This window comes from Oncorhynchus nerka, linkage group LG28 (assembly GCF_034236695.1).
Source record: "Oncorhynchus nerka isolate Pitt River linkage group LG28, Oner_Uvic_2.0, whole genome shotgun sequence".
Taxonomy (NCBI): Eukaryota; Metazoa; Chordata; class Actinopteri; order Salmoniformes; family Salmonidae; genus Oncorhynchus; species Oncorhynchus nerka.
Genome location: NC_088423.1, coordinates 43,116,471 through 43,128,775, shown reverse-complemented (window position 1 = coordinate 43,128,775; position 12,305 = coordinate 43,116,471). Strand labels below are relative to the sequence as shown.

The following is a 12,305-nucleotide window of genomic DNA, read 5'->3' as shown; positions in this document are numbered from 1 at the left end:
TCACAAGTTCCAGAAGGAATTTCTGCCATAAAAGGCATTCTGATCTAATAAAAAATGTTTACGTTCAAATGCCTCCTGTGAAGTAGTGACCCGCGACATACACCTAGTTTCCTGAAAGGAGTCACAGATGCGTGAGGACAGAATCCACTGAAATGGAAAACGAATTTTCCTCCAAATGGTAGTCCCATTCCGCTGAGCGGGAAAGGCCGTGAAATATATTGAAATATATTATCCTATGAAGAAAAATCTGCCTTTTCCATTGTCGTTCTGGACCTCTCCCCTTTTTAGTGCTCCCCTATTGCGACACACCCACTCTCTTCCTCCCCGCTCTCTCCTTAACACTTTCTAGCTCATTGACAATCTGGCCCACACCCCAGTGTGAAGTATTGGATAGGGTGTTGGGAATGCAGAGCAGCTCAGAGCACGTCGGAACCACAAGACTTTGTTGTCTTTTTACATTAAGCTCCACGTCGGGGTTGATGTATGTGTTTTCTCTGCACGTTGGTTCATAACTGGAGAGACATACATGGATGGATGCACAGCTATAACCACAGCCAGGTCAAAGGAAAACAGACAATGTTATTGGAGTGTGAAATAGATATTTGAGTGTTTTTCTTCCTCAATGTATAGGCCTATTCATTGATTTTGAAAACAGTGAGTGTTTTGTTTAAGAAAAATCTATTTCCAAGAGTATATCACCAGCTCCCCATACAGTACACCACTTAGTATCTTAATGTATCTTTATTAGCTACTTGTCTTGTGAATGAAACCACACATGCCAAATATGTGAGATATTATGTAAATAAGATGCATCCTGTGACTATGCTCATTAGTGCTAACCGCTAACCAAGGTGTTGTGTTCTCCCCGCAGATGTGAATGAGTGTGAATTGCTGAGCGGTGTGTGTGGCGAGGCCCTGTGTGAGAACGTGGAGGGCTCGTTCCTGTGTATGTGTTCCGACGAGGACCAGGAGTACAACCAGATGACCGCCAAGTGCAGTCCCGCTCCCACAGGTGACCCACACATTGCCTGAAGAGAAATTAAGCTTATATAAAGCACAGTTTAAATGTTTCATTTTAAATATTGAACATCGAGTGGTAGCGCATTGTCTCAGAGGACAATATTAACCTTTAATAGCTTGGAGTTTCATTTGAGGGGAGTGGTGCTCTGATGAATGAGGGGGCCTGGCTCTGTTTAACAACACAGCCGCTAGGGGCCTCCTCTGTCTTTGCCTCAGTGTAAAACCCTAATGAGAAACAGAGCCAACGGTGTGTCTTGTCTGTCTGGTGGATATACTGTATAATACAGGGCTTTAGTAGGTCCCAAAGCTCAACATTAACCTGGGCTCCTTGTCAGACTTAACCCGATGACCTCAGGTATGTTCTCTCACCTCTGAGAACACTCCCAAATATTTAAGGAGGATAGTTTATCATTATATAATGTTAGGAATTAGAGCATGTTCTGTGCTCACAACCACAGACGTTACGTAATAGTAGGAGTGCTTTAGAAGAATGTAAAAAAAAAGCCATTTCCATGTTGAAGCAATAAAAGCTGTGTTTTTCTGAGAATGGGCAATTAGATACGAATCTCTGGTAATCTCTAATTATCAGAGGCATTTACAGATCACAAAACTGTGATAAAGACACCGCTGTGTGTGTGTGTGTGTGTGTGTGTGTGTGTGTGTGTGTGTGTGTGTGTGTGTGTGTGTGTGTGTGTGTGTTGTGTGTGTGTTCATGTGCGTACATGCATGTGGAGGGTTTGGGGGAAACCAAGGAGAGGAGGTGGAGATAGGAGGGGAAGGAGGGAGGGGTTGTTCTCTTCTCTCCAGGTATATCATTAAAGCAGTGCGAAGACCCAGATCACAGTCATCATGTGGCCCATCTCTCCATCAGGCTGTAATTGTCCCAGTTTACGAGAGAGTCTCATTCCTCCTGGGTTAACCCATTTTTAGCGCCCCGAAAAAACGTTACTCCTTCACGCCCACAACTGCAAATATTACTGAACACTTATTGTTGATCTATTCATGTCTAACCATGTTTCTTCTCCCCTGTTTGCCCCAGCCTCGTCAGTAGAGAGGAAGGAGTGTTACTACAACCTCAATGATGAGAACCTGTGTGAGAACGTGCTGACCAGCAGTGTCACCATGGAGGAGTGCTGCTGTACGCTGGGGGCAGGCTGGGGGGACAACTGTGAGGTGCACCCCTGCCCCGTCCAGGGCACTGGTGAGGAAGCACACACATGAACACACAGACACCCGTATTATATCCACACACACACACTACTTATTACACATATTCTTGTCTATCTCTTTGACAGATCAGTTTTCCCAGATGTGTCCAGCTGGGAGAGGCAATGTACCCACTGGTGACGCTGTGTTCGGAGTGACCGCAGCCGAGAGTTATAAAGGTATGTGAACTCAGAGACCCAGTATAGGCTGAGCGGAGCCTTGGCTCACAACGGTAGTGTTCAGAGAATGCTGTGAGAACCTCATGAATCAGATAATGAGGTCGCAACAAACCCCACGATTTTGAATGGCTTGTGTCTGTGCTCTTGTTGTGTAAGTGTTTGTTTATGTGTGTGTCTCTGTCTGTGGTCTCTGTCTCTCAGCCTTGGAATCACAGAGCAGAAATACCAGCTTTAGATGTCTGGAGACATATGACCTCCACATCTTCTCCTCTCCCCTCTCTCCTGCCTTTTTCCCTTTCTCCTTTCTCTCCCTCTGTCCTCTACTCTCCCTCTGTCCTCTTCTCTCCCTCTGTCCTCTTCTCTCCCTCTGTCCTCTTCTATCCCTCTGTCCTCTTCTATCCCTCTGTCCTCTTCTCTCCCTCTGTCCTCTTCTCTCCCTCTGTCCTCTTCTCTCCCTCTGTCCTCTTATCTCCCTCTGTCCTCTTATCTCCCTCTGTCCTCTTCTCTCCCTCTGTCCTCTTCTCTCCCTCTCCTCTCCCAGCCCCTTCAAGCCTAGATTGTTCACCTGGCGCGAAAGCTAATTCATCGAACCAACAGCCTTAATTCAATCATGTAATTTATTACAGCAAGGGGAGTCTGGTAGAGAGGGGCCGGCAGCAAGTGAATGCGGTATATTCCGAGAGAGAGACTGGGAGACGGGCTGGGAAGGCGAGTTGCCAGACACGTTCACGTTCAGACACGTCTGGATATGTCTTCAATTAGTCAACCTGTTTGCATGGCTGATTATTGGTCTCAGTTGCAAACACCAACGCCCAACCGAAGGAAGAGTAGAGTACTGAAACGCAGAACTGTTTGTTGATAGAGGTTTTCTCTACGCCTCTCCGGATTTGCATCTCATTAAAGCGTTGAGTTGGTCTCCCCTTTCTGTAAACATAAAGAGTAGAGACGGTTTGAATACTGGACCTGTATATTCCCGCTGAGTGGTATTGGTGTTCCCTCAGATTCAGCGGGAAGTAACTGCATGATTACATTGTTGTCTAAATAGTAAGAGATGCATTGAAAATGTGTGTGTGTGTGTGTGTGTGGGCGTGCGTGCTGTTACTAAGAAACCCGGGTTGTCCTCTCCCTCCCAGATGCAGATGAATGTGCGTTGTTTGGCCAGGAGATCTGTAAGGATGGTTTCTGCCTCAACAGCCCAGGGAGCTACGAGTGTTACTGTAAGACTGGCCTGTACTACGACGAGGTCAAGCTGCAGTGCAGAGGTCAGTGGGCAGGTCATTCACATTAGTTAGTGTTAATTCAGCCCAAACATACTTGATTTACTCACAACATGCTGTTTTTTTGCGACAATTAAAAAATTGGAGATTGGTGACCTAGGGGCCAATCCCAGCAGGCTCAGGCAGCACGCCCAAACTACCAACCCGGTCAAACTGGATGGACCCTGGCCTTCTGTCGGGCCCCACACCGCACCCCTAGCCCCACATCGCACCCCTAGCCTCACATCGCACCCCTAGCCCCAAATCGCACCCCTAGCCCCACATCGCACCCCTAGCCCCACATCGCACCCCTAGCCCCATACCGCACCTCTAGCCCCACATCGTACTCCTAGCCCCACATTGCACCCCTAGTCCCACATCGCACCCCTAGCCCCATACCGCACCTCTAGCCCCACATCGTACTCCTAGCCCCACATCGCACCCCCTAGCCTCACATCACACCCCTAGCCCCAAATCGCACCCCTAGCCCCACATCGCACCCCTAGCCCCACATCGCACCCCTAGCCCCATACCGCACCTCTAGCCCCACATCGTACTCCTAGCCCCACATCGCACCCCTAGCCCCATACCGCACCTCTAGCCCCACATCGCACCCCTAGCCCCACATCGCACCCCTAGCCCCACATCGTACCCCTAGCCCCACATCGCACCTCTAGCCCCACATCGCACCCCTAGTCCCACACCGCACCCCTAGCCCCATACCGCACCTCTAGCCCCACATCGTACCCCTGGCCCCACATCTCACCCCTGGCCCCACATCATATCCCTAGCCCCACATCGCACCCCTAGCCCCACACCGCACCCCTAGCCCCACATCGTACCCCTAGCCCCACATCGCACCCCTAGCCCCACATCGCACCCCTAGTCCCACACCGCACCCCCTAGCCCCATACCGCACCTCTAGCCCCACATCGTACCCCTGGCCCCACATCTCACCCCTGGCCCCACATCATATCCCTAGCCCCACATCGCACCCCTAGCCCCACACCGCACCCCTGGCCCCACATCATACCCCTAGCCCCACATCGTACCCCAGCCCCACATTGTACCCCTAGCCCCACATAGTACCCCTGGCCCCACATCGGAGCCCTAGCCCCACATCGTACCCCTGGCCCCACATCGTACTCCTAGCCCCACACCGCACCCCCTGGCCCCACATCGTACCCCTGGCCCCACACCGCACCCCTGGCCCCACATCGTACCCCTGGCCCCACACCGCACCCCTGGCCCCACATCGTACCCCTGGCCCCACACCACACCCCCTGGCCCCACATCGTACCCCTGGCCCCACACCGCACCCCCTGGCCCCACACCGCACCCCTGGTCGGCAGCAGTGGAATGCCCGTGGGGCCGTCTGCGGAGTTCCACCACATTTGCATTTGATTATTTGGACAGGCTGAGATTGGGCGGAGGGCCCAGCGGAGGTTTGGCATTTTACCCTGGACGGTCCTGGTTTTACCCCCGTTACGCGTGGACTAGAGAAACTAACCACTACCACCACCAGCCCTGGAGCCGTGCTCTATATGGGATATTTTTAAAAAGGGGATGGAGGGGTATTTTTGAAAGTGTAGAATATCAAGTGGATGTGTATTTCAGTTCAATGTCTGGATGGATGAAACCATTGAGTTAAAAAATATATATATATCATTTCCTCAGTAATTCTGAAACCACAGGCCTGATGTGTATCTAATGCGTTCACTGTGGCTGTATATTTCAAAAATACATGGGATTTCAGTTGGGACTGAGTTACAATCCAAATAACAGGTTTATTTTTCAAAATGTATGCAAAATAATCCCCTTAAAGCTGTATTAGTTTACCTAGAATTCACAGAAACTGCGCCGCTCGTCTCTGCAACAGACGTTTTCACGGACACAGGGGGAAACAGGTTGGAACTCTCATCAACGCGATGGAGAAAATGCAGTTGGTTTGTTAGTCATGTTCTGAGTGGGTTGATTCCTCCTCAATTCAAGTTAAACTGAAGTGTTTTAAGCGATGAGCAAGCATGTGGGACACCGTTTGATGTGAGTGGATCCTTAATTGGACAGGTGACTGAGTGTGAACGGGCCCGTCATGCCTGCCGGCCATGTGCATTTGGTCACACTTTATTTGGATACTCCGGATAGTCCATCCGTAGATGCTCTACAGATGCACATACTATTAACAAACTGTTGATAAGCAACTAAGGTTACAGCTCGGATTCGGTTTAGAATAAGGGTAGGGGTTAAGTTTTAGGGTTAGGATAAGGGCTGGGGTTAGTAGATAGTTAGTTGAAAACGTCAGACAGTCGGTTGAGCATCTACAGATGGAATATCCAAGTGAAGTGTTCCGGTGCGTTTTCCTTGAGAATCGGGCTGTGAGACGACAGAACTCCCAACGGGGCCTCTTGACATCTTGGTCTCCATCTCTCTCCCTTCCTCTCCTCCCCTGCAGACATCGATGAGTGTCAGGATGAGTCGAGCTGTGTGGGGGGAGAGTGTTTGAACACACAGGGCTCCTACATGTGTTTCTGTACCCGCCCCATGGTGTTGGACTCTGACAACAAGCGCTGCGTGATCGCCCCTGAAGTGGCTGGTAAGAACCCTCAAAGAGCCTGGATGCAAAAATAGAAGCATCCTCTCGTACTGTCTCTGTTCTTTGGAAGCGTGTTCTGTTTTTTTGTTGACGTCTTTCTCATGGCGATTGCATGCCGTGTCGTAGTCGTAGTCGTAGTGTGCCTCTGATAGTGAGGTAATGATTTTTTTTTAAAAATGTAAAATGTAAAATTGTGACTGAGATGTAACGTGTCTGTTGCAGAGCAACACTCGGTGCAGACTGACTACCAGGGTATTTGCTGGCAGACGGTAACGGGCACCCGGAAGACTTGCACCAAGCCCCTAGCCAACAGAAAGACCACCTTCACAGAGTGCTGCTGTCTGCATGGAGAGGCCTGGGGCATGGACTGTGCCCTTTGCCCCCTGAAGAACACAGGTTCAACAATTACAACCCTTCCACACCAGCACTCATGTCCATCTATCAACTCTACTGTTATAATGGCTTTGTCTTTGACCCATTATGATCCATTATCTTTGGAGTGAATACACACTGTGTTTACACTGTCCTGCTATGAACACTTAACATTCAGAGATCTTAGAGTCATTTCTTCATATACGTAGAGTCATTCATTTGAGGCAGATGCTTCGTCATCTAGTCTCGTGTGCGATATAATATAGAACCCCAGACAGTATATTTCAGCTGGTCTCAGAGTGATGATGTTGGTCAGTCCTTAAACCAGACGGGCCAGGGCCTCTCAGACATCAGACCCAGGACTAGTGACACCTCATTAGGCTTGGAGTCTGCCAGCTGACTGCTAATGCTCCTGTCTCCTGGAGCCTCTGAGATCTAGCCTGCCTGGGGCCTATCTTCTATCCTTTACCCCCCCCCCTTTCCTGTTTCCTCGCCTCCCTTATCCTGGAGTGTGTCTAGGCAGGGAGGTCTGGTCTCTGATGCATGTCCTCACCATGCTGCCAGGGCAGATGGCTGCAGCGTGCATTATGGGGACCTGTGGACTGGAACATGTGGGGACAGTCCTCAGGGCTCTGAACTGGATCCTTTCCCTCCCTCTGATAAAATAAGAGTGTTATTCCAACCCACTGGAAGATGGAACTGGTAGAGTTGGGGATATTTAAATGTTGAGTGATTTCCCAGCAGTTTGACTAGGAATTCGTAGCTTCATGTGAGAGTGATGTTGAACCGACAGTTTAGTGGGCCCGGTTAAGTCACGAGAGCTCTCCAGGAACGTTGCAGCTGTGCAACATAGGCCTACAGCTATGACAGTTGCACACTCTCTTTATAAAATCCGTTTTGTTACGTCATTGAGAAACATTGACAGAAATGTCAAAGTTGCACGTCCGGGCCACTTGTAAACAGAGAGCACCTCATCAGGTTTTCAACGATTTCGTGGAACACCCTTTGGAGTTCCACTTAAGACTTCTTGTCCAACGTCGGCCAACATGGTCTCCACTCGGATCCTTAATCCTGACTGAGAAACTGAGATGCAGGTGCTCACCGCTGCGCTCCGCAGAGAGGACAGAACACACAGTCGGTTTGTTCTCATCAGGCCCATCCAGACCGCTCTGCGGTCCCTCTCTGATGCATTTCCTGTGTAGACGTTCTTGTGGGAGCGAACAGAGGCAAGCAGGTGCGTGGGATTAGCAGGGGGCTGTCGGGGATGGCTGGCCATGGCGTGCAGATGAAAGACTCTGGTTTAGGTTCCCACAGTACAGTGACCAATGAGGAGGGACCTCAGAGCAGGTGCCGTGCTGTGGTGTGTGTTGAACGCCACGTTCAGGAGGGAAGTGGGCCGCTAGTCACAACCTGACTATTCGGTTCAGTCAAGTATCCCCTGGCTACTAAGCCAAGTGATGATGGCAATGTAATTACTTTGAAAAACCTTGTGTTGAAATTTGAATAAGATTCAGTTCTTATAAATGACAGAAACGTGTTGCGTTGATCAAACGTAGTAGGTTTTTGTCATGTTTTCTGTCTTTGAGTACATTGTAAATAGCGCCCAGCATCACATGCATTCTCTAGCTCCTGATCTCAGCTGTGGTCACAGGGCTACATCTCTGTTTCAGAGAGCTGTGTCTCAGTCTCTCTCTCTCTCTCTCTCTCTCTCTCTCTCTCTCTCTCTCTCTCTCTCTCTCTCTCTCTCTCTCCCTGAGGGCCATGTCTCAGTCTCTCTCCCTCTCTCTCTCTCTCTCTCTCTCTCTCTCTCTCTCTCTCTCTCTCTCTCTCTCTGAGGGCCATGTCTCAGTTTCTCTCCCTTCTCTCACAGAGGACTATGCCTCCATGTGTAACGTGCCAATGAGGGAAGGACAGGGGCGTCCGTATGGTCGCGACGCCCTTGTGGCTGATCCCATCCAGGAGTATGAGGTCAACTTGGACTATGAACCTCGCCCCGACCAGCCTGGTGCCCTGCCCCTGTACGAGGATGAAGAGAGTGAGTGAACCAGTCCCCACCACACTGTACAACACACTGATGAAGCTCAAACATGCAGAGAGAGGGGATATGGCATGGGGAGCTTGGGACAAGCTGCCTATTCTCTCAATGATAGCTCTTTTCTGCCATCTTGTGTCCACATGAATTACTACATGCCATGACCACAAATTGTTTTCAATTGGTAGGCACAGATGGTATTCTGTATTTTCAGTGTAACCAAGGTCCTCCAAGAACATAAAAGAGATGATTAATTATTCATTAGTTTATCTAGTCAAGCTAGTTAAATGTAGAGGATTTTTAAATCATCATTACACCACATTCAAAAATGATCATTCATTATAGCTTCATCTGACTTGGATTAATGAAACACCTCATTCCCTGCCCTCGTCCTGCAGTCGCGTACGACGCGTTTGAGGGCCTGAGAGCGGAAGAGTGTGGCATTCTGAACGGCTGTGAGAACGGGCGCTGCGTGCGAGTACAGGAGGGCTACACCTGCGACTGCTTCGACGGATACACCCTGGATATGTCCCGCATGGCGTGTGTGGGTAAGACATGGGTGGAGGACACACACACACACACTGAATAGACTAGAAGGAAAATAGTACATCTCTCCTACTTATTTTCCACCATAATTTGCAAATAAATTCATAAAAAATCCTACAATGTGATTTTCAGGATTTTTTTCCTCATTTTATCTGTCATAGTTGAAGTGTACCTATGATGAAAATTACAGGCCTCTCTCATCTTTTTAAGTGGGAGAACTTGCACAATTGGTGGCTGACTAAATACTTTTTTTGCCCCACTGTACCTCTCCCCATCTTCACAGCAACTTGACCATCGTCCAATGTTACTCCTAAGAGTTCAGCTTCCTCAACGGTCACGCCCTTTATGTTCCAGTTGAGCGTTCGGTCTTAGAGAATGTGTGTAGGGCTAACAATAAACATCCAGTCAGCGGCAGTTCTGTGGATGAAAACAGCTTGTTAACGAGAGGTCCAAGGAGAATGGCAAGAATCGTGCATGCTAACAGGCCGGTCACAAACAGGGCAAATAACGGCGCAGTATAACAGTGGTGTGCAGAACGGCACGTTAGGTCCCTTGATACCAACTGAGCAATGTTTCCATGCCCCGGAGAATTCAGGCTGTTCTGGAGGCAAAAAGGGGTACGACCCGGTACTAGATGGGTGTGCCTAATAAACTGTCCACTGAGTGTACGTAGACTGTGCTAACCTAATTACCCCTCTTCACTCTCACAGATGTGAATGAATGTTCCGAGCTCAACAACCGGATGTCCCTCTGCAAGAACGCCAAATGTATCAACACGGAAGGATCCTACAAGTGTGTGTGCCTGCCAGGATACACCCCCTCTGAGCAGCCTAACTACTGCGTGGCCAGGGAACAAGTGGCAGCAGCAGCAGTGCGCACAGAGAGGGAGTGAGCCCCCATGGCCAGTAGTAGAGGGACACCCAACACACTAAAAACACACTTATTTAATCCAAGCCCATATATTCTGCACTGTATAAAAACACACTAAACAAAACAACAAAATCATTTACTTGAGATGAAGATCCAATTTAACCAACTATGTGGTGCCTTGTGACGGAGAAACACAACATTGTATAAAATGTATGTTTGTTTTTTGTAAGTTTAACTTTTTATATTAGAAGGAGTTTATGCGCGCTAGAGGGGGCTTTCGCTCTCCTAACGCAACGACAAACCCTATGAACTCTTACTGGGGGATAACGTTTTATTTTCTACCCAGTCCAAAACGCCTTGTGTGTGGATATTTAATTCAGTGAAGAGGCCAGCCGTCCCTTTGCTCTCCCCGTTCTCCCTCTTCCTCACAGTCCTCGTCCCCGTACGGTGGCTGTGGAGGACTGCCTGCCTGGTCATGAATGGACAGCCATAAGATCTTTGCTCCGTGGCTTCACACAAACATACAGTATGCACACTACTGTCATATCATTTTGTTCATGTAAATTCATTGGAATAAGCTTTTTTTCTAGGCATTTTTTTTTGTATTAATGATAAATGCAAACACAAAACTACTTCTCTGTGTCTTGGACATTGGACAATAGCAGGTTTTTATTTGAATTGTATTTGTTTCTTGTCTGCCCTGTGGAGCAGTCATATTCCCTACCATTTTCTTTTTCTTGAGAAATTGTTTTATTTCTTTGAACAAAAATTCTATGACATTTTGCTAGATTTTTTTCATACTTTAATGAAACCTTTTTCTGCATTTTACTGCAATGTGTAAAAGTCTTTCCAGGTTGCAAAGCTGCTATGGGACAGCCGTGGGAGAAATTTTGTACATTTAAACAGAAGAGTTGAGAAACCAAGTTTATGTATTTGTAATTTGTACATGAAAAATAGCTCTTGTACGAATATTCATATTATGATGTATATTAAACCCCTGGTAATAAATCACAAATGGTGATATTTATACTCCCTGGTATGTGATGGAACTTATTATTAGAAGCAACAAAGACCTATTCACATTGTGCTCAATAGCTGTACCTAGAACCAGTCATGTGACCCATGTCCGATAACACAAGCTAGATCACAATGGACACAAAAGAAATGGGTCATGTTTACACCTTTGCAACTGTTACTATCAATATATTTTCTATCATACCTTTCCAACACTCTGTTTCCGTATGGTTAATTCATATCATAGTGTTAATTGTCATTGTTTTGGTCACTCCATATAACTCTCAGACCAACGCTATTATTAGTCTGTGTAGTCTCAGGGTTAGGGTGAACACACTTCACTTAACATGGACTGGTTGATCAGCAGAGAAATACCTCGGTCAGAGATGATGTTTTCTGCATTATAGAAATATGAATTGGCACCAGAGTGTCAAGACCCTCCTCTGATCAGAGGAAAAGAGGCCGAGGTCGCTTCAACTACCAATGACCTTGCTGCTGTTGTTGCTGCATTCTTGTTGCTCGCAGATCTTGAGGATTTCAGCACATGCCTGTCTCTCCCCACCCTCCCTATTGCCCCATGTTCCAGTGTCCCCTCTGTCATGTTTTCCATTGACACAGACAGTGCAACCACAGTTCTGATGTCAACACATCGTAGTAAACCTGAGCAATCATTTTGTTTCCCTGCTGCTGTTCTTAATATAGGCCAACAGTGACATGGCTGAAGCTCAGTGGTTGGATCTGGTTATTATAGATCTGTGTATTTGTGATTGTGTCTCTGATATAACCACTAGGATCTGAATGGCACAGTAGCAGGACCAGTGTAAAAACACCACAGCCAGTTAGTTAATAAATGTTAAGCGTTACTGTTGCCTTCCTCCTGGCTGGCTACCCAGATGGGGCTTTCCCACAGTGACAAGGGGACAGCGGAAACCTTTGACTGGGGACTCAAACAGCATTAAACTCAGCTTAGCACCTCCAGCGCCAGGCTTGACCATACTTTCTGCCGAACAAAAGAGCGACCCGGGTGGTAACCGAGAATTCCCCCTGTTCGGTCATTTGGAAGAGATGAGGCATTTCCCATGTTGCCTCTCAATCACATTGGAAGCCCACTCTGTAGAATCTTCAACTGTAATAGTGTGCTGACTTCCTCCCTGACCATTGTAGACTGCTACTTTAAGAATATTGTATGTTTAATGCTTATGTACTGTACTCCCCAA

General features: G+C 47.9%; 1 protein-coding gene across 6 annotated transcripts in view; it reads left to right on the top strand.

The window, feature by feature from the left end:
* Positions 1-11,103, top strand: part of LOC115113249 (latent-transforming growth factor beta-binding protein 1) — a 138,247-nt gene extending 127,144 nt beyond the window's left edge. For 5 of the 6 annotated variants that reach the window (XM_029640699.2, XM_029640698.2, XM_029640700.2 and 2 more), the window contains 9 exons: positions 872-1,012; positions 2,060-2,221; positions 2,316-2,405; positions 3,539-3,667; positions 6,114-6,254; positions 6,477-6,650; positions 8,497-8,661; positions 9,057-9,206; positions 9,915-11,103. In XM_029640699.2, coding sequence (XP_029496559.1) covers positions 872-1,012; positions 2,060-2,221; positions 2,316-2,405; positions 3,539-3,667; positions 6,114-6,254; positions 6,477-6,650; positions 8,497-8,661; positions 9,057-9,206; positions 9,915-10,096 — 1,334 coding nt within the window. In that variant the 3' untranslated portion in view covers positions 10,097-11,103. The remainder of the gene's footprint in view (positions 1-871; positions 1,013-2,059; positions 2,222-2,315; positions 2,406-3,538; positions 3,668-6,113; positions 6,255-6,476; positions 6,651-8,496; positions 8,662-9,056; positions 9,207-9,914) is intronic. The other variant, XM_065012811.1, reaches the window with a different exon arrangement.
* Positions 11,104-12,305: the final 1,202 nt, after the last annotated feature.